Source organism: Oncorhynchus nerka, linkage group LG16, assembly GCF_034236695.1.
Source record: "Oncorhynchus nerka isolate Pitt River linkage group LG16, Oner_Uvic_2.0, whole genome shotgun sequence".
NCBI lineage: Eukaryota > Metazoa > Chordata > Actinopteri > Salmoniformes > Salmonidae > Oncorhynchus > Oncorhynchus nerka.
This window is the reverse complement of record NC_088411.1, coordinates 30,726,938-30,754,662: the sequence shown is the minus strand read 5'-3', so window position 1 is coordinate 30,754,662 and position 27,725 is coordinate 30,726,938. Positions and strand designations below refer to the sequence as shown.

At 43.9% G+C, this 27,725-nt stretch overlaps 1 protein-coding gene across 1 annotated transcript in view; it reads left to right on the top strand.

Moving 5' to 3' along the window:
- The window catches only part of LOC115120905 (proteasome activator complex subunit 4A), a 70,072-nt gene that overhangs the window by 24,686 nt on the left and 17,661 nt on the right, over nt 1-27,725 (top strand). The window contains 25 exon segments of the mRNA XM_065002584.1: nt 215-364; nt 725-788; nt 2,055-2,129; nt 4,576-4,698; nt 7,261-7,353; nt 10,930-11,195; nt 11,614-11,800; nt 11,919-12,073; nt 14,487-14,637; nt 14,709-14,877; nt 15,097-15,164; nt 15,403-15,618; nt 21,628-21,785; nt 22,282-22,377; nt 22,498-22,553; nt 22,692-22,748; nt 23,264-23,418; nt 23,642-23,704; nt 23,829-23,924; nt 24,157-24,288; nt 24,546-24,755; nt 25,142-25,278; nt 25,510-25,563; nt 25,854-25,983; nt 26,265-26,346. Coding sequence (XP_064858656.1) covers nt 215-364; nt 725-788; nt 2,055-2,129; nt 4,576-4,698; nt 7,261-7,353; nt 10,930-11,195; nt 11,614-11,800; nt 11,919-12,073; nt 14,487-14,637; nt 14,709-14,877; nt 15,097-15,164; nt 15,403-15,618; nt 21,628-21,785; nt 22,282-22,377; nt 22,498-22,553; nt 22,692-22,748; nt 23,264-23,418; nt 23,642-23,704; nt 23,829-23,924; nt 24,157-24,288; nt 24,546-24,755; nt 25,142-25,278; nt 25,510-25,563; nt 25,854-25,983; nt 26,265-26,346 — 3,143 coding nt within the window.

Below are 27,725 nucleotides of genomic sequence, written 5' to 3'. Positions count from 1 at the left end.
TGCTGTGGGGTTAGTTATGAAATAAATTCATTAGCTGTGATTATTCTGCAGGCGTTTAAAAAGAACTATTGCCATATGCTTATCACATATTGTTAGTCCTTGGCGAGTGAAAATGAATGTATGTAGATATTGTCTTTAGGTTGTAGGCATATGGCTCACATACATTACACCAACACGGTAGTCCAATAAATAATCTAATTGTTTTATTCTTCAGGTACTTCCCGGAGTCGGCCACCCAGGAGATGTTGGAGGAGTGGCGTCCACTGCTCTGTCCATTTGATGTGACCATGCAGAGAGCTATAGGATACTTTGAGCTCTTCCTCCCCACCACCCTACCCCCAGAGCTGCACCACAAGGGCTTTAAGTGAGAACACACACACACATCTCCACCATGTCATAGGGTCGCAAAGATAATGAAACATTTTGAAAAGTTCCCAGGTTTTTCATAAATCCCATATGGTGGATTCCCTTACTGCTTATTATATCATGTTTACAGGAAAGTTTCCAGAATTGTTCATCTCTACGACATCCCAAAACTTGACCATTTTTAAAAATACCATTTCAATGTTGCCCCCAAAACATGATCACAATTGTTATTCTCTAATGAAAGGCAAGAGAATATCTTGAACATGTTTTACCTGCCACACGTATGACATTGGTTGTGTGTGTGTGTAGCACAGTAAGCGTTAGTATGGTGTTTGACAGTCTGTTTGATGTTCACCAGGTTATGGTTTGATGAACTCATCAGCTTGTGGGTGGCAGTACAGAACCTTCCAAGTTGGGAGGTGGTAAGTTAGACATTGCTCACTTGATTGACACACTGTGTGTGTGTGTGATAGTATTAGCCTGGTGTGTGTGTGATAGTATTAGCCTGATGCCCGGTGTGTGTGTGGTAGTATTTGCCTGATACCCGGTGTGTGTGTGGTGGTATTAGCCTGATGCCCGATGTGTGTGTGGTAGTATTTGCCTGATACCCGGTGTGTGTGTGGTAGTATTTGCCTGATACCCGGTGTGTGTGTGGTAGTATTTGCCTGATACCCGGTGTGTGTGTGTGTGGTAGTATTTGCCTGATACCCGGTGTGTGTGTGTGTGGTAGTATTAGCCTGGTGCCTGGTGTGTGTGTGGTGGTATTAGCCTGGTGCCTGGTGTGTGTGTGGTGGTATTAGCCTGGTGCCTGGTGTGTGTGTGGTAGTATTAGCCTGGTGTGTGTGTGGTATTATTAGCCTGGTGTGTGTGTGGTATTATTAGCCTGGTGTGTGTGTGGTAGTATTAGCCTGGTGTGTGTGTGTGAGTGGTAGTATTAGCCTGGTGTGTGTGTGTGTGTGAGTGGTAGTATTAGCCTGGTGTGTGTGTGTGTGTGAGTGGTAGTATTAGCCTGGTGTGTGTGTGTGTGTGAGTGGTAGTATTAGCCTGGTGTGTGTGTGAGTGGTAGTATTAGCCTGGTGTGTGTGTGTGTGTGTGTGAGTGGTAGTATTAGCCTGGTGTGTGTGTGTGTGTGTGTGAGTGGTAGTATTAGCCTGGTGTGTGTGTGTGAGTGGTAGTATTAGCCTGGTGTGTGTGTGAGTGGTAATATTAGCCTGGTGTGTGTGTGAGTGGTAATATTAGCCTGGTGTGTGTGTGTGAGTGGTAGTATTAGCCTGGTGTGTGTGGTAGTATTAGCCTTGTGTGTGTGTGTGTGTGTGGTATTAGCCTGATGCCCGGTGTGTGTGTGGTAGTATTAGCCTGATGCCCGGTGTGTGTGGTAGTATTAGTCTGGTGTGTGTGTGTGTGGTAGTATTAGCCTGATGCCCAGTGTGTGTGTGTGTGTGTGTGTGTGTGGTAGTATTAGCCTGATGCCCAGTGTGTGTGTGGTAGTATTAGCCTGATGCCCAGTGTTTGTGTGTGTGTGTGTGGTAGTATTAGCCTGATGCCCGATCTGATTGTGCTGTCTTGGCAAGACGGCACAAACAGATCTTGCACCAGGCTATTGTAGTACAGTTTCCATCGTTACTTTTGATAGAAACAGAAACTTTGAGTGATTCGCTAACTTATTCCTCAATGAATGTTTTCCTCAGCATCTTGTCAACCTGTTTGCCCGGTTGGCCAACGACAACATTGGCTACATTGACTGGGACCCTTATATACCCAAGGTAAGGACACATTTGTCTAGCTGTGCCTATAACACTACCCCATCAATTCAACCCTACCCCATCACACCATTCGTCTCTTCCAGCAGGTCCCAATTCACTCCCTTCCCCTTGGCCTTAAAGTCAACTTTACTTCCTGATTTGGCCTCGTTTTTCATCAATGCTCATTAAGAAATGCTATTGGCAGTGACAGAATAATAACATGAGTTGTCTTGGAGGTGTGGTTTGTGGGTGTTTCTTCGGTGTGTCTTTGCCTTTCAATCACAACAAACAAGGACAGTTGCTAGCCAGTTGAGTTACTGAAAGAAAGCTGGCAACCTGCATCAAACATGTCACGTTTGCGTGATTATGAGCTAGCTAGCTTACGTTAGCTAGCAGGGATCAAACCTGTCTTCAGGTGCAACGTTAGGAATACACATTTTCCTCTCATGTTACACATTAGGGAGAGGCTATATATATAGCTAGTTACATCACTTTATTATAGCCTAGTATCATAGTGGCATAGCCTATCAAATAATGACATGTTGATAGCTATCTATAAACAAAATATAGCTACTTACCAACAACACACCAGTCTCAGGTTGACCGCCCAGCTGGGCCATGCAAAGTGACCTCGCCCAGTCGTTTCCCAGAAAACACGGTGCCTCACGTGTTAATGGGCAAAAGGGGGCATGAATTGTTGACATAATTGTAATCCAAACCCAACCTTCATTTCCCTATTGTGATGCACTAGGGTTCCAAACTCTGTTTTAGACAACACTGACTTTATTACCAAAATTATCCTATTTACACTTTGTAGTCAATTGTGACACTAGAATCAATATTTCTGACTCATATCGATGCCACATAAGCTGTTTTCAAAGGGCTTAGTTGTTCTTTAGGGGCAGTCGTTCTTTAACACTCATGTTTGCAGATCTATAAGGTCTAAGCTCCAGCGCTGTACTGCTTAAACCTTTCCAGACCCTTCAGATCTGCAAAACATTGAAGGGGAAAGGGTAGTGGCTGCAAAGATCTTATCCCTGATCATTTGACCTGTGATCATTGGTTGTTGGTGTGCATGTTATAGCAGACTAGACATGACCAGACAGCCATTGAAAGTGATACCTGTTAGTGGCATTAACTACTGGCTTGTCTTTTAGTGTGTTTTGATACAGATACGTCACAGTTATCTGACTTACTTATGCCAACAGGCCCTGATCTCAAATCTGATGTAATGGAATGAGTAGCCCAAAAAATATGAATTAAAAACAATATACGTTAGGGGTATTCAGACCCCTTGACTTTTTCCACATTTTGTTGCATTGCAGTCGAATTCTAAAATGGATTCAAAAACAAATAAATCCTCATCAATCTACACACAATAGTCCATAATGACAAAGCGAAAACAGGTTTTTAGAAATGCAAATTTATCAAACATAAAAAAACTGAAATACCTTCTTTACATAAGTATTCAGACCCTTTGCTATGAGACTCGAAATTGACCTCAGGTGCATCCTGTTTCCATTAATCATCCTTGATGTTTCTACAACTTAATTGGAGTCCACCTGTGGTAAATTCAATTGATTTAGACATGATTTGGAAAGGCACACACCTGTCTATATAAGGTCCCACAGTTGACAGTACATGTCAGAGTAAAAACCAAGCCATGAGGTCGAAGGAAATGTCCGTAGAGCTCCGAGACAGGAATGTGTCTCTGCACTGATCTGGGGAAGGCTACCAAAAATATATCTGCAGCATTGAAGGTCCCCAAGAACACAGTGGCCAACATATTTCTCAAATGGAAGAAGTTTGGAACCACCAAGACTCTTCCTAGAGCTGGCCTCCCGGCCAAACTGAGCAATCGGGGGAGAAGGGTCTTGGTCAGGGAGGTGACGAAGAACCTGATGGTCACTCTGATAGAGCTCCCGAGCTCTGTGGAGATTGGAGAACCTTCCATAATGACAACAATCTCTGCAGCACTCCACCAATCAGGCCTTAAAGGTAGTGGCCAGACAGAAGCCACTCCTCAGTAAAAGGCACATGACAGCCCGCTTGGAGTTTTGTGTATTGTGTAGATTGATGTGGGGAAAAAACGATTGAATCATTTTTAGAACAAGGCTGTAACGTAACAAAATGTGGGGAATGTCAAGGGGTCTGAATACTTTCCGAATGCACTGTATCCTGTGATCAGAATGTAATTTGCCAGTGGTTGCCAATTCCTGTCCTTCTGTACCACCATCAGTTCACATTTTTATTGTAGCCCCAGACAAGCACATCTGATTCTTGTCAACTAATCATCAGGACCTCAATGAGTTGAATCAGGCGTTTTTTTCCGGGGATACAACAAAAATATATGCTTTTGGGGGTACTCGAGGACTGAAGTTGGGAACCACTGCATTGGACAACACATTCAATGAAAGAACAATATAATGTATTCATTTTCACACTTTTTGCTCCTTTATGATTCCAGATCTTCACCAGAATCCTACGTAGTCTGAACCTCCCGGTGGGGACCAGTCAGATGCTGGTTCCCAGATACCTGACAAACGCCTACGACGTCGGGCACGTGGTCCTCTGGGTCTCAGCTTTACTGGTCAGTCACTGTACACAATCTGTGCTGCCCAATCAATCCTTTTTATTGCTCCAAGTTCATTTACATTTTTTTCATGTATAATTGGCTTATAGAAATGAAGTAAATGTATTTTAGGGGGGGTACTGTAATACAATGCAATACTATTAAGCCCTAGTTTATCAGAGAGGTTGGTGCTAAACTAAAGGGATATCGTAGATAACCCTGAAGCTACGGCTGAGGGAAACAAGAGGCGAGCACTTAAAATGGTCCGCACACAGTCGTGAAGAAGGGGCGTCAGCGCCTATTCCCCCTCAGGAGGTTGAAAAGGTTTTGCATGGGCCGTCAAATCCTCAAAAGGTTCTACAGCTGAACCATTGAGAGCATATAGACTGGCTGCATCACTGCTTGGTATGGCTGTGCTTCCGCACAGCAAGCGGTACCAGTGCATCAACTCTGACACCAACAGGCTCCTGAACCAGCTTCTGTCCCCAAGCCATAAGATGGCTAACAAAATGGCTACATGGACTATCTGAATTGACCCTTGCATTGTATATATTTAAAAAAAAAAATTTTGCACAGTCTATGCAGGGCCCTTCGCGCGCACACACACAAACACACGCACACACTCCATCATTAGCTCACACACACACATAATATGCACATACATTTATATGGACACTTGACACAGCCACACCCACTCATATACAATCATCATATATCCTGATGTCTACTCACCTTAACCCTATATTGTACATATCTACCCCTCTCACTCCAGTATCCCTGCACACTGCAAATATGGTACTGGAACTGACCCTGTATGTAGTATGATTACGTACTTCCTCATGTGTTTTTGTTCTACCTTAAGTTATTTTTAGTTTGACATTGTTATTGATTCATGCATTATTGGGTTTAGAGCTTGGAAGAAAGGCATTTCACTGTACTTGTTCACGTGCCATAAAAATACTTTAACAAGACGCCATAGTACCCCTAAATAAGGTTAAGGAAAAGAACAATGGAAATCTATTTAAACTCAGCAAAAAAAGAAACGGCGTCTCATTGTCAACTGCGTTTATTTTCAGAAAACTTAACATGTATAAATATTTGTATAATCATAACAAGATTCAACAACTGAGACATAAACTGAACAAGTTCCACAGACATGTGACTAACAGAAATGGAAAAATGTGTCCCTGAACAAATGGGGGGGTTGACATCAAAAGTAAGTCAGGTTCTGGTGTGGCCACCAGCTGCATTAAGTACTGCAATGCATCTCCTCCTCATGGACTGCACCAGATTTGCCTGTTCTCGCTGTGAGATGTTACCCCACTCTTCCACCAAGGCACCTGCAAGTTCCTGGACATTTCTGAGGGAATGGCCCTAGCCCTCACCTTCCGATCCAACAGGTCCCAGACGTGCTCAATGGGATTGAGAACTGAGCTCTTCGCTGGCCATGGCAGAACACTGACATTCCTGTCTTGCAGGAAATCACGCACAGAACGACCAGTATGGCTGGTGGCATTGTCATGCTGGTGGGTCATGTCAGGATGAGCCTGCAGGAAGGGTACCACGTGAGGGAGGAGGATGTCTTCCCCATAACGCACAGCGTTGAGATTGCCTGCAATGAAAACAAGCTCAGTCCGATGTTGCTGTGACACACTGCCCTAGACCATGACGGACCCTCCACCTCCAAATTGAACCCGCTCAGAGTACAGGCCTCGGTGTAACACTCATTCCTTCGACGATAAATGCGAATCCAACCAGGTGAGACAAAACCACAACTGAAGAACACTTTTTGCCAGTCCTGTCTGGTCCAACGACGGTGGGTTTGTGCCCATAGGCGATGTTGTTGCCGGTGATGTCTGGGGAGGACCTGCCTTACACAGGCCTACAAGCCCTCAGTCCAGCCTCTCTCAGCCTATTGCGGACAGTCTGAGCACTGATGGAGGGATTGTGCGTTCCTGGTGTAACTCAGGCAGTTGTTGCCATCCTGTACCTGTCCCGCAAGTATGATGTTCGAATGTACCGATCCTGTGCAGGTGTTGTTACACGTGGTCTGCCACTGCGAGGACGATCAGCTGTCCATCCTGTCTCCCTGTAGCGCTGGCTTAGGCGTCTCACAGTACGGACATTGTAATTTATTGCCCTGGCAACATCCTCATCCTTATGTCTCGCAGCATGCCTAAGGCACATTCACACAGATGAGCAGGGACCCTGGGCATCTTTCTTTTGGTGTTCTTCAGAGTCAGTAGAAAGGCCTCTTTAGTGTACTAAGTTTTCATAACTGTGACCTTAATTGCCTACCGACTGTAAGCTGTTAGTGTCTTAATGACCCTTCCATAGGTGCATGTTCATTAATTGTTTATGGTTCATTGAACAAGCATAGGAAACGGTGTTTAAACCCTTTACAATGAAGATCTGTGAAGTTATTTGGAATTTTAAAGACAGGGTCCTGAAAAAGGGGCGTTTCCTTTTTTGGCTGAGTGTTTATATATATATATATATATATATATATATTTATATATATATATATATATATATATTTAATGTTAAGCATCTGTTAAGCATCTGTTTCTGTGATTGCAGGGAGGCCCCAGTAAGCAAGCCCAGGCACAGCTCAGTGGCCTTTTCAACAGCATCACATCTTTCTTCCACCCATCCAACCATGGACGCTGGCTGGTGAGTCACTGGAACTCTCACTTCCTGTGGATGCCTTCTTTGGAAGGCACAGGATCTGCTAGTACTGTTAGTTCAGAAATAACACCCTGATGACATATGAGAGAGAGGCAGCAACCAGCCGTGCTATTAAAGGTTAACCTGATATCGGGGGCACACGCCATTCTGTTCTAGGAACATCCCCCCCCTCCGTCATCAGACCAGAGCCTCTGGCTACAGGCAGTGTCTTCAGTCATACACAAATCTTTATTTATGGGTGAGGGACATAGACCTGGGTTCAGATACCATTACAAATACTAAACCTGGGCTCGATTGAGCCTTTCTGACGCAATAGAATGCTCATAAAAGTGCACACCCTGCTCATTTGGCACTCCAGCTAAAGTGAACTTTAAAAGTATTTGAAAGATTTAGTTCTTGTACCCAGGTCTGGAGGGAGAGTTGTTTGTGACCCCGTTTTGTTGCTGGGAAACCCCCAGCAACTCGTGAGATTCTCTCCTGACCCCTCAGATGTTGAGGTTTTATTGCAAGTAGGTGAATGTGTACAGACAACCTGACGTTCTTGGGACCTGTGTCCAATTTGAGGGCACTATGTGTCCTGGCTTGGCAAAAGTTGTATTGTGTAATTGTGTAATGTAATGGTCATCACTGAAGTGACATAGAAAGACACAGGGTTTGTTTAGGATTAATAAAATGACTTTGGCCTGACATTTGACATTCCGTCAGCCACTTAGGGAGCTGGATCTGTGACAGACATTTCAGATCTTAGTTCGTCGGTCTTTATATAGAGATGAAACTGTGCACAATCTAAGGCCATGCTGTCCTGACGGGTTATTGGTTCTAAGGCCATGCTGTCCTGATGGATTATTGGTTCTAAGGCCATGCTGTCCTGATGGGTTATTGGTTCTTAGGCCATGCTGTCCTGATGGGTTATTGGTTCTAAGGCCATGCTGTCCTGATGGGTTATTGGTTCTAAGGCCATGCTGTCCTGATGGATTATTGGTTCTAAGGCCATGCTGTCCTGACTAGGGCTGTTGCGGTGACTGTATTACCGCCACACCGGCGGTCATGTGTCATGAAGGCAGTCAAATTCCACATGACCGTTTTGTCAGGGTAATTAGGCTTCTCCAAGCTCTGATGCTGCTGATGGTCATTAGTAGCCTTCAAAACTTTAACTGCCTGGTACTCAGCACTCTATTGTCCCTCTAATTTTTATTTATTTATTTTATTTCACCTTTATTTAACCAGGTAGGCTAGTTGAGAACAGGTTCTCATTTGCAACTGCGACCTGGCCAAGATAAAGCATAGCAGTGTGAACAGACAACACAGAGTTACACATGGAGTAAACAATTAACAAGTCAATAACACAGTAGAGAAAAAAGGGGAGTCTATATACAATGTGTGCAAAAGGCATGAGGAGGTAGGCGAATAATTACAATATTGCAGATTAACACTGGAGTGATAAATGATCAGATGATCATGTACAGGTAGAGATATTGGTGTGCAAAAGAGCAGAAAAGTAAATAAATAAAAACTGTGGGGATGAGGTAGGTGAAAATGGGTGGGCTATTTACCAATAGATTATGTACAGCTGCAGCGATCGGTTAGCTGCTCAGATAGCTGATGTTTGAAGTTGGTGAGGGAGATAAAAGTCTCCAACTTCAGCGATTTTTGCAATTCGTTCCAGTCACAGGCAGCAGAGTACTGGAACGAAAGGCGGCCGAATGAGGTGTTGGCTTTAGGGATGCTCAATGAGATACACCTGCTGGAGCGCGTGCTACGGATGGGTGTCACTCTGACATCAATGCAAATGTATTCGATAATCTAATCAAACACTTCACGAGAGCCCATGAGCTCATGTTGCCAACATTTCTATAGGCTATGCAATAGCATGAAAAAAACAGAATGATGGCCTTTATTAAAAAGAGGAGGATCAGCTTTGTATAGGCTAGGCCTACTATATTTATTTCTCAACTTTCCTAATATTAAGTATAGCCTACCTGACTTGCATGAAAATAAACCACAGGGAAAAGTGTCCTTCATTCACTATTTAATTGCATCAACGAAATGTATTTTTTTCCCGCTGCCCCAGTTTAGAGACAGGTGCATGATAATGGTCCATTCTAAATCAAACCAAATGTCACACATATATTATTTAGTATACGTAAAGACAAAATTAAATCAGGAATAGGTTGATGGGTGACAATATTAGCCTATCACTTGTGAATTATACACTGCTCAATAAAATAAAGGGAACACTTAAACAACACAATGTAACTCCAAGTCAATCACACTTCTGTGAAATAAAACTGTTCACTTAGGAAGCAACACTGATTGACAATACATTTCACATGCTGTTGTGCAAATGGAATAGACAACAGGTGGAAATTATAGGCAATTAGCAAGACACCCCCAATAAAGGAGTGGTTCTGCAAGTGGTGACCACAGACCACTTCTCAGTTCCAATGCTTCCTGACTGATGTTTTGGTCACTTTTGAATGCTGGCGGCGCTTTCACTCTAGTGGTAGCATGAGACGGAGTCTACAACCCACACAAGTGGCTCAGGTAGTGCAGCTCATCCAGGATGGCACATCAATGCGAGCTGTGGCAAGAAGGTTTGCTGTGTCTGTCAGCGTAGTGTCCAGAGCATGGAGGCGCTACCAGGAGACAGGCCAGTACATCAGGAGACGTGGAGGCGGCCGTAGGAGGGCAACAACCCAGCAGCAGGACCGCTACCTCCGCCTTTGTGCAAGGAGGAGCAGGAGAGGAGCACTGCTAGAGCCCTGCAAAATGACCTCCAGCAGGCCACAAATGTGCATGTGTCTGCTCAAATGGTCAGAAACAGACTTCATGAGGGTGGTATGAGGGCCCGATGTCCACAGGTGGGGGTTGTGCTTACAGCCCAACACCGTGCAGGACATTTGGCATTTGCCAGAGAACACTAAGATTGGCAAATTCGCCACTGGCGCCCTGTGCTCTTCACAGATGAAAGCAGGTTCACACTGAGCACGTGACATAGTCTGGAGACGCCGTCGAGAACGTTCTGCTGCCTGCAACATCCTCCAGCATGACAGAAAATATCCTTTCGATTTTATTCAGCTTTGTTCAATTCTATTCTTCTACTATAAAATAATGCCACGGAATTCTAAGCAGATCTTGTCTGCTAAATGAACTAGTGTAGCTAGTGTCCTCCCACCGGTCTCTGTCTTTGTCCTCCCACCGGTCTGTCTTTGTCCTCCCACCGGTCTCTCAGCCAGTGTCTCTCTAACCCTGTCTGTCTCTGTTTTCATGTCCTCACACCTGTCTCTGTTTTCATGTCCTCACACCTGTCTCTGTTTTCATGTCCTCACACCTGTCTCTGTTTTCATGTCCTCACACCTGTCTCTGTTTTCATGTCCTCACACCTGTCTCTGTTTTCATGTCCTCACACCTGTCTCTGTTTTCATGTCCTCACACCGGTCTCTGTTTTCATGTCCTCACACCGGTCTCTGTTTTCATGTCCTCACACCGGTCTCTGTTTTCATGTCCTCACACCGGTCTCTGTTTTCATGTCCTCACACCGGTCTGTCTCTTTATCCCCAGATGAAGTTGATGAAGCTGCTGCAGCGCCTCCCGGCCAGTGTGGTGCGGCGGCTCCACCGGGAGCGCTACCGGAAACCCACGTGGCTCACGCCGGTACCGGACAGCCACAAGATGACAGAGGCGGACATCACGGCGTTCGTGGAGAGTATGATGCAGCCGGTGCTGCTGGCCATGTTCAGTAAGACAGGCAGTCTGGACGCTGCTCAGGCCTTGCAGAACCTGGCCCTCATGAGGCCCGAACTTGTCATACCACCAGTGCTGGAGAAGTGAGTCAAATGAAACTGTCTGTCTGATTAGTGGATGGGCAGTGTTTCTTCTTTCATTGTATAGATGGGGCGGGCCCCACAACATCTGTTGTCCCTCAATGCCTAAAGCCTTCAACCCTTTAGTTGATTTCTATTTAACTTTAGACTCCCTGAATGTTAAATCGGGACTTGTGTACTCTGCCTGGAAAATAGGCTAATCTATGGGAAACACTGGGTAGAGGATACAGAGGGAAGAATTGGAATGGGGTTCTGTATTCCAAGAGGCAGATTAACTAAAGTTCTAAGGCAAATACCACAAACACATTAAACAAAGCTATTTGTCTTAGGGCTGGGCAATATAGCCAAAATATCATATCACAATATTTTTGGCAGAATTTGACATTATGTTTCTCAATTCTGTCTTGTGCTCTCTTTATAGAACCTACCCTGCTATGGAGACACTGACAGAGCCCCACCAACTGACTGCCACCCTGAGCTGTATGATCGGTGTGGCTCGCAGCCTGGTGTCTGGGGGCCAGCGCTTCCCCGAGGGCCCCACACACATGCTGCCCCTTCTCATGCGGGCCCTTCCCGGGGTCGACCCCAACGACTTCAGCAAGTGCATGGTAGGTAATGGAGTTCAGGGGAAAGAAGAAGCTCTCGTAGGCCTAGATTGTCATCAATTTGGAAGTGTGTGTGTGTGTGTGTTGCAGGTCTAACTTTTGCTCTCCCTCCTTTCTCCAGATAACATTCCAATTCATTGCTACGTTTGCGACTCTTGTGCCTTTGGTGGACTGTTCATCTGCTGTTCATGAAAGGAGTGACCTGACAGAGGTGGAGAGAGAGATGTGCTCAGCCTCTGCAGAGTTTGAGGACTTTGTTCTTCAGTTCATGGACAGGTATGAGTATGGAGAATGAAGTCAATGTACACTATATATACAAAAGTATTGTGGACACCCCTTCAAATGAGTGGTTTTGGTTATTTCACAAGCTCACAGAACGGGACCGCGAGTGTTGAAGCATGTACAAATCTTCTGTCCTCTGTTGCAACCCTCACTACCGAGTTCCAAACTGCCTCTGGAAACAACATCAGCTTCAATGGGTTTCCGTTGCCGTGCGGCCGCACACAAGTCTAAGATCGCCATGCGCAATGCCAATAGTCGGCTGGAGTGGTGTAAAGTTCACCGCCATTAGACTGTGGAGCAGTGGAATTACGCTTCACCTCTGGGCAGTCCGACGGACAAATCTGGGTTTGGCGGAAGCCAGGAGAGGGCTTCCTGCCCCAATGCATAGTGCTGACTGTAAAGTTTGGTGGAGAAGGAATAATGGTCTGGGGCTGTTTTTCATGGTTCGGGCTAGGCCCCTTCCAGTGAAGGGAAATCTTAACGCTACAGCATACAATGACATTCTAGACAAATTTGTGCTTCCAACTTTGTGGCAACAGTTTGGAGAAGGCCATTTTTTGTTTCAGCATGACAAGGTCCTGTGCACAAAGCGAGGTCCATGCAGAAATGGTTTGTCGAGATCGGTGTAGAAGAACTTGACTGGCCTACACAGAGTCCTGACTAGAGGTCGGCCGATTAATCGGCATGGCCAATTTAATTTGGGGCGATTTCAAGTTTTTATAACAATCGGTAATTGCCATTTTTGGTCACCGATTATAGCCGATTAGATTGCACTCCACGAGGAGACTGCGTGGCTGGTTGACTACCTGTTACGCGAGTACAGCAAGGAGCCAAGGTGAGTTGCTAGCTAGCATTAAACTTATCTTATAAAAAACCATCAATCTTAACATAATCACTAGTTAACTACACATGGTTGTTGATATTACTATTTTAACTAACTTGTCCTGCATTGCAAATAATCAATGCGGTGCCTGTTAATTTATCATCGAATCACAGCCTACTTCGCCAAACGGGTGATTTAACAAGTGCATTTGCGAAAAAAGCACTGTCTTTGCACCAATGTACCTAACCATAAACATCAATGCCTGCCTGCCTTATGTATTTTTTAAACCTGCATATTTAGTTAAAAGAAATTCATGTTAGCAAGGCAATATTAACTAGGGAAACTAGGGAGTCAGGGTATATGCAGCAGTTTGGGCCGCCTGGCTCGTTGCAAACTGTGTGAAGACCATTTCTTCCTAACAAAAACCGTAATTAATTTGTCAGAATTTAACATAATTATGACATAACATTGAAGGTTGTACAATGTAACAACAATATTTAGACTTATGGATGCCACCCGTTAGATAAAATACTTAACGGTTCTGTATTTCACTGAAAGAATAAACGTTTTGTTTTCTAGATGATAGTTTCCGGATTTGACCGTATTAATGACCAAAGGCTCGTATTTCTGTGTGTTTATTACATTATAATTAAGTCTATGATTTGATAGAGCAGTCTGACTGAGCGGTGGTAGGCAGCAGCAGGCTCATAAGCATTCATTCAAACAGAACTTTCCTGTGTTTGCCAGCAGCTCTTCGCAATGCTTGAAGCACAGCTCTGTTTATGACTTCCAGCCTATCAACTCCCGAGATTAGGCTGGCAATACTATAGTGCTTATAAGAACATCCAATAGTCAAAGGTATTTGAAATACAAATGGTATAGATAGAGAGTCCTATAATAACTACAACCCAAATCTTAACTGGGAATATTGAAGACTCATGTTAAAAGGAACCACCAGCTTTCATGTGTTCTCATGTTCTGAGCAAGGAACTTAAATGCTTTTTTACATGGCACATATTGCACTATTACTTCTCCATCGCTGTGTTTTTGCATTATTTAAACCAAATTGAAAATGTTTTATTATTTATTTGAGACTAAATTGATTTTATTAATGTATTATATTAAGTTAAAATAAGTGTTTATTCAGTATTGTTGTAATTGTGATTATTACAAATGTGTGAATAGGAATCAGCTTTTTTTGGTCCTCCAATAATCGGTATCGACGTTGAAAAATCATAATCGTTCGACCTCAATCCCATCAAACACCTTTGGAATCAATTGGAATGCAGGCTATGAGCCAGGCCTAATCGGCCAACATCAGTCACTAATGCTCTTGTGGCTGAATGGAATCAAGTCCCCGCAGCAATGTTCCAACATCTAGTGGAAAGCATTCCCAGAAGAGTAGTCTGTAATAGCAGTCAATTGGGGACCAACTCCATAGTAATGCCCATGATTTTTGGAATGAGATGTTCAGGTGTCCACATACTTTTGGTGATGTATGTAACCTATGTATGCATACATGTCATCAGTGGAACAGCATAGCAGTTCTAAACTGTGTCTGTGTATGTGTTTATCTCTGTCCAGGTGTTTTGCCCTGATAGACAGCAGTACTCTAGAGCAGACCAGAGAGGAGACAGAGACAGAGAAGATGACCCATCTGGAGAGCCTGGTGGAGCTGGGACTATCTTCTACCTTCAGCACCATCCTCACACAGTGCTCCATAGACATCTTCAAGGTAGACTCACTCACTCACTCACTCACTCACTCACTCACACTCAACCGTTTGTTTCTCCTGGCTGTACTCAGGTGGCTCTGGAGAAGGTCTTCAACTTTGCCACCACCAACATCTTTGAGACACGTGTGGCTGGCAGGATGGTGGCTGACATGTGCAGAGCAGCTTCCAAGTGTCACCCGGCACAGTCTCTGAAGCTTTTTGTACCACACTGCTGCAATGCCATAAACCAGATCGCTGTCAGTAAGTATTCACTAAGTAGGAAGTGTGTTCCGTTTATGTGCAGGGCTATAAATTCAAATCTTGATTTAATCAAGCCATGATTTGATCAAGATGATGCTGTGTGCTGATTTGCTATGGAGGACTTAGAGTTGGGGAGAAGTGGGAATCATTGGGTCCTTGTTCTGAGTTGGCCTCAGAGTATCTCACTATCTCTGTCGTGTTGTTCTTGATGATTTCCAGATGAAGAGGTGTTGAGTGAGGAGGAACTGGATAAGGAGTTACTATGGAACCTTCAGCTACTGTCAGAGGTGAGGTCATCATCCTGTGTTCATACCGACTGGACTGAGAGACTCTCTTGTTCCCTTCATCTGTCAGTAGACACCAAACAGGAAAACATTTTTGAAATGCGGGAGTTACTGACCTAATGTGATCTGATAAGAAAGCTTCTTTTTGTTTTCCGTAGCAAAATAAATCAAAAGAATTGTGCCCTAATGAACAGAACACAGGTGCAGTCTGTATTTTCTCTCCTAACCTTTTTGTCCCCAGGTGACACGTGTGGACGGGGACAAGATCCTCCCCTACAGCACCCAGCTGGTTCAGATCCTGCAGCTGACCCTCCATCTAAAGTGTAAACAGGGCTACACCCTGGCCTGTAACCTGCTGCATCATATCCTGAGGTCTACAGCCCTCATCTACCCCACAGAGTACTGCAGTGTACCTGGAGGCTTTCAGCAGCCCACACAGGACTACCTGCCCATCAAGGTATGTATAGTATAGGGTTAAGTACAGGGCTAGGGGGTTAGAGTTAGTGGTACATGCAGGGCTGGTGTTAGGGGTAACACATCTATCTACCCCACAGAGTACTGCAGGGTACCAGGTGACTTTCAACAGCCCATATAGGACTACCTAACCATCAAGGTATCAAGTTCAAAACTTTAGTATTATATTTTTTCAGATTCCTGCCTGCCAAAATTCTGCTACATATTCTTTGTTGGGAATATATATTTATAACCCAGAAGACCGTGAAAAATGGTGATTATCGAGCACTTCTGTCCATTTCTATCACAAATGGTGTTATTTTATACCTTTTTACATTATCTTCTTGATTGGTCTTATCATTTATCAGTCACTCCGGACCTTCGGTAAGAAAGTGTGTCAAAGGAACCAGACCAGACTAGTAGTGGTCCAGTGCATAACATGCCTCTGCCCTGTTAACTCTATTTCTCCCTCCTCCCTTCCTCATTTACTCTCTTCAGCCCTCCCCCTGTCCACTTAGTCAGTGAGAAGGGTCTCTAGAGATGGATAGAGGACACCTATCTTTGCCCATAGGAAGTACAATTGTGAAATCCCAGCCCACACTAAAAGGCTTTTGTGGCAAGTGCACCCTCTATCCATCTCTATGGCCTGGCATGTGATCCTATTATGTCTTCACTATGTCACCCCCCAGTAGAGGTAGAGACATAACCTTTCTCCCAGAAGTGTGCACTTTCATGGATTTGAAAGGAAATACCTGGTATATCCAGGCCATGCCTTTTAACAATTCAATGCTTTAAAATGTGTGTGGAGTAGTGAATGAATGTTCACTTCAGGAGGAAGGAGAGATTGTTGGGACGCACCCCAGGGCAGATTGTTGGCTAGCTCAATGGATTAAAGTCTGTATGGCACTAGATACCATATAAGGTGTCTTGCCTGCTGTTCTTAGAATTGATGTCAGGACTACAAGACAAGCACGTGTGTGTGTTTTGTATGTCTGTGTGTGTGTGTTATTTGCGTGCATGTCATTGACTATATATGAATGGACTAAACCATTGATTCATATGTGAAGACTCAATAGTGCATTTAGGCCAAACGAAGTTGGTTAAGATGACATCTCATGGAGACACAACATGCGCAGTTTGAGCTACTACAGGAAGTGATGTTGCAGGCTCGCTCAGTGCTGCCCCCTTTCATTGAGTAAATGTGTCAGCATGCTTCAGTTTCGCTAGCCAAAGTCGGCTAGGCGACCCGAACGAGTGCTCGCATACTCCCTTAAAAGACATTCGCTTGAAAAATGAGAAAAAAGCGTCAATAGTACGGTTTGTCCAGTATACACTTCCTCAAAATAGTCTTAATTAATCTAAGATGACTCAAGAAATCTGTCATTGATTTCAACGTTTTTGCTGAGGAGATTTGTCGTACATCTAACTAAGATGTTTGGTGCAGTATTTCTAAATGACAAAATGTGCATGAAAACTAGTCTTCTCTCGTTGAACGACAACAAAGACCTTACTGAAGAATTCCAACTGTTGACCAATCACCGATTTGGGCTTGCCTCAAGAAAAAATGTGTGGCCGAACAACTGGTGAAAAAAACGAACAAGAACTTTAGTGTCGTCATAATATATGCTCAAACTGTTTCGTCTGGGAAGCATGCGGATGCCTTAACTCCAATTTGAAAGCTGACCGGTGTACTGCCTGCTGCCATTAACTCAATTATCTTACATTTTTAAGTAATGCTTTGGGGAGGTCACGTAGGTCCTTTTATAAACATATGGCTTAGGTCCTTTATAAACATATGGCATAAGGCTGCATAGGTCAAGACATGATTATAATACATTGATAGCCATGACTTAGTGGACCGGGTACCACTGAGATTATACTATGTGGTTTGAATAGACATGTTCTCTATACAGTCCACAATCCACATGACCATAGTTAACCTCTTTGATTGTGTACATACAGTGCATTCGGAAAAGTATTCAGACCCCTTGACTTTTTCCACATTTTGTTACGTTACAGCCTTATTCTATCATTGGACATTTTTTAATTTAATCAATCTACACACAATACCCCATAATGACAGCGAAAACTGTTTTTAGAAATGGTTGAACATTTATAAAATATAGAAAACAGAAATGCCTTATTTACATAAGTATTCAGACCCTTTGCTTGAGTTCAGGTGCATCCTGTTTCCATTGATCATTCTTGAGATGTTTCTACAACTTGATTGAAGTCCACCTGTGGTAAATTCAATTGATTAGACATGATTTAGAAAGGCACACACCTGCCTATATAAGATCCCACAGTTGACAGGGCATGTCAGAGCAAAAATCAAGCCATCAGGTCGACGGAATTGTCCGTAGTGCTCCGAGACAGGATTGTTGAGGCACAGATCTGGGGAAGGGTATCAAAACATTTCTGCAACACTGACGGTCCCCAGGAACACAGTGGCCTCCATTTTTAAATGGAGAATTTGGAACCACCAAGACTCTTCCTAGAGCTGGCCAAACTGAACAATCAGGGGAGAAGGGACTTTGTCAGGGAGGTGGCCAAGAACCCAATGATCACTCGACAGAGCTCCAGACTTCCTCTGTCGAGATGGGAGAACCTTCCAGAAGGACAACCATCTCTGCAGAACTCCACCAAGCATGCCTTTATGGTAGATTGCACAGATGGAAGCCACTCCTCAGTAAAAGCCACATGACTGCCTGCTTGGAGTTTGCCAAAGGGCACCTAAAGGACTCTCAGACCACGAGAAACAAGATTCTCTGGTCTGATGAAACCAAGATTGAACTCTTTGGCCTGAATGCCAAGCCTCATGACAGGAGGAAACCTAGCACCATCCCTACGGTGAAGCATGGTGGTGGCAGCATCATGCTGTGGGGATGTTTTTCAGTGTCAGGGACTGGGAGACTAGTCAGGGTCAAGGGAAGATTTGAGGCTGTAATTGCTGCCAAAGGTGCTTCAACGAAGTACTGAGTAAAATACTTATGTAAATGTGATATTTTAGTTTGTCCTTTAAAAATCAGGTGTATTATTAACATATTGAGCCAAACTTTCCGGTTTTCTTTCTGCATAGAAACGTCTTGGGTGGGCTGCAGTGTGAAACCATTTAAAATGTTTTTATACATTTTTGCAATGTAAAAACACTTTCAGTGTAGAAAAGATAATAGACCTATATATTTTTTTCATTTTAAATATTTGAGTACTAACAACTTTTGAGCATAAGAACACAGCATTAGCAATGGTAAAGTGCATTAAGTTACATTTTTCCACTTTTAAGCAAATTTCCTGTATTTCAGCTCCAAGGCAAAATGTGTAGAATTGCAGGAAATTTGCTTTAAATTGAAAAATGTCTCTAAGCTACTGAAGAAATGTGTAGAATGCAGGAAATTGGCTTTAAAACACTAAAATCCTCTCCACCGCCAAGATGGGAGCCTCAAATGTTCTTTCCTAGCGGTCAGACAAATTTCAGCTGTGCTGATAGACCGACCATGGCCATTGCCATGCCAAGTAGCGTAGCTTAATCATGACGGGTCCAGGTGCCCAAAAACATTAGTCCCCTGTCACCACCAATATTTCCCTAAAAATTTAAATAATTTTGTTGGTAAGGCTGTGCGTTAATATTACTAAGCATTGTAACAGCAGAGCAGAACCTAATGTAAGGGCACATTTGAAGCTGTTACCAGAGAAGCCGCAATATAGCCAATACATTCAGCACCATGGACGGTGGTCAGAAATTAACCCATATAAGTCGATCAGCACCACAGAAGCACAAAGCGGTCAGAAACCACCCTATTTTATCTGCAAATAATAGGTAATAGCCTATATTATAAAACATAAATATATAGATCAATCTTTTGACAGACACTGAAACACAGCTGATGACCCAGTACATGTTCGCTGAAGTTATGCAGGGGGTCAAAACTGACATACCGCTATTTCAAATGATCTGCCTCCCGCAGAGGCCTATTGCAAAAACACCAGAAAATCAACCAAGTGGAGCATTCAAACAGATGTCTGAAATGGCAGCATGTCTTTTAACAGTATATGATGTGTATGTGCTTACTATTATTCTTATAGCCTAGTTAAATGTATAGGCTATGATGACAATGAAATGCCTCAGCGGCTGTGCACCAGAACATGGTTTCCAAAGACAGATCGATCATAGTCGTAGATTGACAAGCAATGTAAATTAATTATATAGGCTGTCTGGGTAGCCTGCCCTTTAAAAATATAAGCTTACTCATTTGATTGGCATTCGACGGGACTTGCGCTCTGTGAATTCGTTGATTATGGCATTCAAATCCATGGTCCTGGCCCTGGTGTTTTCAATGGACAGAATGGCCAACCCACTCAGTCTCTCCTGTCCCATGCTGCTTCTCAGCTGCTCCCATGATTGAATTATTTTCCGTTTGGAAAAGGAGCGCTCGGCACTGGCTACCGTTACAGGCAGTCACAAAAAGGAGCATCGCTGTAACTACTTCACCAAATGTAGCAGTGACTGAATTGTAATTCAAAATTAGCATCTTGGCCAGGTCTCTCACTGTAGTGTGCTTTGCTATTTCCTTCTTAAAACAGGCCCTGAAACAGAGTAATTGGCCAGGGAAACTTGCTGATATATCTGTAATGTTCAGTCAGCCGGCTGGCTGTCTCATAGAGCGCATCATCTGCGTTGGCCAGGGTAGTGGGATGGATGGAGTCAAACAGACTCGTTGTTGCCCGCAGACTTTTAAATCTGTTTGACAGCTGGTGGATAACGATGTCAAGGTTTGCGTTAAAGACGTTGGCTCTAAATTGACTCTCCCCATCAGACAGTCGCTCCTCACATAGCTCATCAAAATGACACCTCGCCTTCCTTCTCCGAGTGTCTTCAAATGTGTTCTGAGCTCCTGTCAGCAAGGGTCTTTGCAGTGACTTTGGCTTTCTCAAAATCCTGTGGGAATCCGGACAAAAACAGCTTTTCACGGTGCCATATGAACGCCGAATGACATGACGTAAGTATGAGAGTTACATTAACTATGTGCTCCAACACCTGTCGCCAGAAATTTGCTGCGTTACTCAACTTTCTCTTTTTTTCCGGCCGTTGTCTCTTGATAGCTAGCTCAACTATTGCTTAAAACAATGACACAAACAACAATGCTTTAGAGAGTATTTGCACAATGAATCCCATAATGCATTTCATTATCTTAACATGGTTTTGAATAATATGATTTATTTAGCAAATTAATTTGATTTATTGTCATCAATACACAAAAATATCATGCTGACCTATGCAATGTCAAAAATACATTTAGTTGGTGAAGCCATCCGTGGGATTATCTATCATATAGCCAACTTTAAAGACAGATCTTCTCGTCAAATCGTAATGAGATGGACCTGCGTCAACAATTAATACTTGGGCATGGTGGGGCGGTATTCAAATGACATAGGGGGCCCATGGCTCCACAGATCTGGGCCCGTCACTGGGCCCATGGCTCCACAGATCTGGGCCCGTCACTGGGCCCATGGCTCCACAGATCTGGGCCCGTCACTGGGCCCATGGCTCCACAGATCTGGGCCCGTCACTGGGCCCATGGCTCCACAGATCTGGGCCCGTCACTGGGCCCATGTATGGTGCGGCTACACCGGCTGAAGCTATGCCACTGGCCACACCCCATGCCTATAGCCCAACCAATGTGTTTTTTGGGGGGGACAAAACATACTGATGTTGATTATACTGTTTTACTGCAAAGAAATTAAAAAGTATAATTTTTCCACACTGAATTCTCACAAATTTCCATCCAACAGAGCAAATGTCTAATACATGGTTACAATAACACATAATGAGAATGGCCGCAAGTGTTCAGATTGGATTGAGATTAGTTTGTTTCATCATATTTATTGGTTATCGGTGGAATTATTGACCGATGTATCTGTAAAAGGACAATATCGTCTGATATATGGGTTGGGCTCTACTCACGCCAACCACCTAAGCCCCAGAATAAAACCATTTTTCTCTCTGTGTCTCCAGGATTGGGGTCGTCCGGGGGACCTGTGGAACCTGAACATCCAGTGGCACGTCCCCAGAGTGGAGGAGACCAGCTTTGTGTTCTACGTTCTAGACCTGATCCTACAGCCAGAGCTGCTCCGACTACAGAGATATGCCCAGGGGGAACGGGACATGACCAGGTGAGGGATAAACAAAGTAACTAACTAAAAGATGGTGAGAAAAGGGTCCTATTCATCTGTTATCAAACAGACAAACACAGAAGGATTACATAAACTTTCCCAATTAGAGAAACACGTTTTGCCAGAACTTTACCAGGTTGAAGACCCATTAAACAGTGTGCCAGCGACTGGTTAAGTCTGGAGTAGACAGGTGCAGGTGCAAGATTAGGATACTGAACATCCAAGAATAAGCTAACCTTTTCATGCTCTTCTGAACCAGAAGCAGGAACACCATTTTTAAAACAAGCCTGGGTCTCTACTACACCACTACTTCAGTAATGCACACAGTAGCAAGAACGTTTTGCAATGGACAAGTGTGCTATTGTCTTGAAGAGTTTAGCTGCTACCTCCATTTCAAAACGTTTTCGCCCCGCTGAACACAACCCTGTTCTGCTCTATAATGTGTAGTCAGTGTTATGTGGACCCTGCATGTAACTGTCTTCATTCTGTTTTTCAGGGATGACGTTCTACAAAGTTTGTCCATTGTACAGCACTGCCTTCTGGGAGCAGGTAGCCTGTTGCCCCTGCTGCAAGGAGAGCCCATCCCTGAACTGTGAGTAGGACACATTTAATTTGCAAACAAGTTAAATCAATAAAATGTATTTATAAAGTAATTTGTTGTCAGTGTTTTACCAACAGTGTGTTTTAACTTTGAAACCTCTTTCTCCATCAGGGTGACTAGCATGGTGAATCTGGGGGAGACTAACCTCTTCACAGGGATGGCCGATGGTAGGGAGTATTACTAACTACCCTTCTAATTAGCTGTGCTCTGATTTCTTTGTGTGGGAAGTCATATTGTGACTGGGATGTGTTCATAGTGTGGCTAGCCAGAGTTGTAATGCCTCAACTCTCTCTCTCTCCCTGCAGATGTGTCCAGAGAGAACTACAGAGATGCTATCTGCAGAGTGATGAGGCAGCTGCTACGTGAGTAGTGTCCGCTTCCCTTCTGTCGGTGTAACCACAACCCCACCTAACATTACATTCACATCCTCTCTGCCTCTGTAACAACACCACACCCAAGAACAAACCCGTGTCCCCTCCTGTTTTTGTAACCACAACACAACCGCACACCCAACATCAAACTACAGCCAGCCAAACAACTGTTGTTATACCATGTGGCACTTAACACCTCTACCTTCCAGATACTTGTCCTGTCATCGACTGCGGTATTATCATTGTCTTGGCAAGATTATTTTATTGTCCAATGTACACAGATGTCCAACGGGAACTTGTCTTCTGCTGTACTTGGCTTTTCTGCACATGTCCAGATCTAACTAACACAGGAAGTGTAAACCTATCCAGATCATTTCCCTTCCTATAAGTGTAATGTTTTTTTAAAATTGCTTTGTGTTCACCACCTTATGACGCTCTTCACATAATTGAATAAACCATGTCTAAAACATATCCATGTAATGGTTTGTTCCGTTTTATTTTCTCAGATCACATTCTGGAGCACTCCGAGGACGACACCAAGTCTCTGTTCTCCATCATCAAGATCATCAGTGACCTGCTGCACTTCAAAGGCTCCCACAAACAAGAGTTTGACTCTCGCTGGAAGAGCTTCAACCTGGTCAAGAAGTCCATGGAGAACAGGGTGAGCGATATAGCTAGAACGCCATACTGGAGCCATGGCTGAGATTGTGGTGGACCTCCCGAATGAAGTTGTATTTCTCTTGAGTGAATGAATGCTGGTCGTTTACAGCACCCACATACTTATCTGACATATCTTTTGTAAGAGTTGAGTTTGTCATTTTTTGTTGTTGATTCTGGTGCTGACCGGTAATCACTTACTCATTTGTCTTCTAATACACCTACAGCTTCACGGCAGGAAGCAGCACATCCGAGCCCTGCTAATCGACAGAGTCATGCTACAGCACGAGGTAGGGTTTCTCTCTCTCTGCCCTCTCTCTGTTCTGTCCATCCTCAAGTGTCTGCTGCTGTCATGGAAGAATCTGTGTGTTTACCCCAGGTTGTAACCTAGCCTCTGTGTTTTGTGTTGTCCAGCTGCGTAAGCTAACAGTGGAGGGGTGTGAGTACAAGAGTATCCACCAGGAACTGATGCGGGATCTGCTGCGGCTCTCTACCAGCACCTACAGTCAGGTTAGCTCAGTTTACTACCACAGATGTTTGTTTTCGTAGCTCCAGCAGGTAAACAAAACATTACTGTGGTGAGAGAGATATTTTATCAATCTTGGCTTCTTTTCCTTGATTCCTCTCTCCTCACCACCTCAACACATTCATCTCCTCTGATGTTTTTTGAGGAGGCGGCGAGGAGATAGGATGCAAGGAATCAAGAAACATTTGAGGGTATGTACCTCGTGTGTCCCTCCAGGTGCGTAGCCGGGCCCAGAGTGTGCTGTTCACGGCTCTGGGGACCTATAACTTCTGCTGCAGGGACCTGATCCCCCGTGTGCTGGAGTTCCTGGAGCCAGACCGCTCCGACGTCACACAGCAGCAATTCAAAGTACGACTGGCCTGTCTCTGTCCTGTGTCTCTCTTATCTTGACCACCCTACCTCATCCACACACACATAGAAACATGGTCTAGGCTGGTTATTGCAGATTGATTATTGATCAATCGATTGATTGACTGACTAAATGACTGACTGACTGACTGGATGATGTAAATAGAGAAATGGAATATAACTTTGAGTCCTCATATTCGCCATCCTTCATTATTTTCCTCATCCTTCCTTTACCCCCCTGTCTCTCCTCTCTTCAGGGTGCCTTGTACTGTCTCTTGGGGAACCACAGTGGGGTGTGCCTGGCCAACCTGCACGACTGGGACTGCATCACCCTGACCTGGCCTGCCATCGTCCGCTCAGGACTCAGCTCAGCTATGTCCCTGGAGAAGCCCTCCATCGTCCGCCTGTTCGACGACCTCGCTGACAAGGTCCACCGCCAATACGAGACCATTGGCATCCATTTTGCTGTAAGATACCCTTCCTGCTTCTCCACTGGTGGAAATTGTCATTGCTACTGGTTGTGAATGGTTTGTACTGACGTAATTTCAACTTGATCTGATTTGTAAACTGAAAGTAAGGATATCATTCCTTCCAACTTCAACTCTTTTTTTCAATGAATGACAAAATGTATATACTATTTCCTGTTAGGCGTATAGAAGTACAGTAGCCTTTGAGAGTAAAGCTTTGTGACTGAATAGGATTCAAACATGTGTCTGAAGTTGGGAATCTACAGGTCATCTATATATTAGTCTGCTTGGCCTGAGATGACCTGTCTTTACCTCCACTAGCTATATATATCATATCCTGTATAACATATATAATCATTTGTGATGAAACAAACTCTTTGCTGTAGATCCCGTCAGAATGTGGTGCAGCAGCGGTGCAGCTCCAGACCTCCGGTGTTCCCCTGCCTCAGGACCCTGTCCCCTCAGACCAGGAAGAAGCAGAGGGCCTCAGGAAGCAGGAGGAGAAGAACCTCGACTCAGTTCAGTAAGTACCAGAGGAAGACCAGAGGAAGAGCTTTCACTGCTAATGAATAAACACTCAATACTGTTGATGAACTGTACACAAAATCTTCAAATTACAGCCCTATTGGTGTCTTATTGCAGTCTAGCAAAGGTCTGCCGTTCCTGTTGTTAAAGTCATTTCTCAGTTATGTCTACAGTATAATGTCCCTAGTATAAGCCACTTTATAAGATATTACTGGTCTGTCTCCCTCAGGAAATATGAGAGTCTGGTTGGTGAACTTCTGGACTGCCTCAACGACAGAAACATGTAGGTTCACCTTGTCTCAATGACTGAAACGAGCATAGAAATGTATTGTGTTTAACAGATATGATAGTCTGTTGTATAGAACAAGGGAATCATGTCAGCTCTGTTCCTTACGTTTCTAACTGCAACATTTTCAACTTCCTATTCATCAGTGCACTCTGTAGCAAAACGTTGTGCAACGGAAACCATTTATATCATGTTGTACAAAGATTTATTACTAATGAATATGACCCAGGTAGTACTTCCCTTTACTCTGTCAAAACGTTTTTCACCCACTGCTCTGCATGTTACAGGCCCTGGAAGTTTGAGCACAATGCCATTGGATTCATGTCTCTGTTGCTGAGAGATGACCACCCTCTCCCCTCCCCTGCTGTCCTGTTCTTTGTCAAGAGCCTCAACCACGACTCCCTCCTGGTCCGCAAGGTGGGCGCTCCCACACAACTACCACTATCCATACACACACGCGCACTAAACACAGAATCTCTAACGGACAGACCCAGTCATGCATTCATTTTCGTTCACTACATTGAGAGAATCTATTTTGCATGAGAACTCAAGATGGCAGCAGTCAACAACGTTGCAGTAAAGTTTCACACATAAATTCACATTTATCTTCACACATCAGCCACGTATGCATAATCGTCGTTATAGTGTTTCATTTTAAGATATAGAAACATATTTTTTGTGTTTATTTCCCCCACTAGTTGGCGATATCAGCAGTGGCAGGGATCATGAAGCAACTCAAGAGGCCGCATAAAAAAGTACCAGTCAGCCCCAACGAGCTCTGTAAGTACCCACTCTCGAGTTGCACTTCCTGTCTCCTCGCTCACTAGTCCCCTTACCTGTGTTCAAATAGTATTTGTTTCAAGCTGTACTTGATTGGGCTTGCTCTGGTGCAATGGAACCAAAGGAATAGTCCCAAAATTGCAAACCCTTTCCATCTGGCATTTCAGGTAGGCTCTAAAAGTGTTTCAATCAAATGTATTTATAAAGCCCTTTTTACATCAGCAGATGTCACAGTGCTGATACAGAAACCCAGCCTAAAAACTCCAAACAGCAAGCAATGCAGATGTAGAAGCACCTACAGTACCAGTCAAAAGTGTATTTATTTTTACATTGGAGAATAATAGTGAAGACATCAAAACTATTAAATAACACATGGAATCATGTAGTAACCAAAAAAGGTGTTAAACAAATCAAAATATTTTATATTTGAAATTCTTCAGAGGAGCCACACTTTGCCTTGATGACAGCTTCGCACACTCTTGGCATTCTCTCAACCAGCTTCATGAGGTCAGTCAATCCGGAAAATTTCAAGAACTTTTCTTCAAGTGCAGTTGTAAAAACCATCAAGTGCTATGATGAAACTGTCTCTCATGAGGACCCCCACAGGAAAAGAAGACCCAGAGTTACCTCTGCTGTAGAGGATAAGTTCATTAATTACCAGCCTCAGAAATTGCAGCCCAAATAAATGCTTCACAGAAGCAAGTAACAGACACATCTCAACATCAACTGTTCAGAGGAGACTGTGTGAATCAGTCCTTCATGGTCGGTTTGTTGCAAAGAAACAACTACTAAAGGACACCAATAAGAAGAGACTTGCTTGGGCCAAGAAACATGAGCAATGGACATTAAACCGGTGGAAATCTGTCCTTTGGATGAGCTGCCCATGTGTGGTTCCCACCGTGAAGCATGGAGGTGGGGGTGCTTTGCTGGTGATAAGCTCTGATTTAAGGCACGCTTAACCAGCATGGCTACCACAGCATTCTGCAGCGACACGACCATCTGGTTTGCGCTTAGTGGGACTATCATTTGTTTTTCAACAGGACAGTGACCCAACATACCTCCAGGCTTGTGTAAGGGCTATTTGACCAAGAAGGAGAGTGCCGGAGTGCTGCATTAGATGCCCTGGCCTCCACAATCCCCGACCTCAACCCAATTGAGATGGTTTGGCATGAGTTGGACAGCAGAGTGAAAGAAAAGCAGCCAACAAGTCCTCAGTATATGTGGGAACTCCAAGACTGCTGGAAAAGCATTCCAGGTGAAGCTGGTTAAGAGAATGCCAAGAGTGGCTACCTTGAAGAATCTAAAATATATTTTGATTTAACACTTTCTTGGTTACTACATGATTCCATATGTGTTTCATAGTTTTGATGTCTTTACTA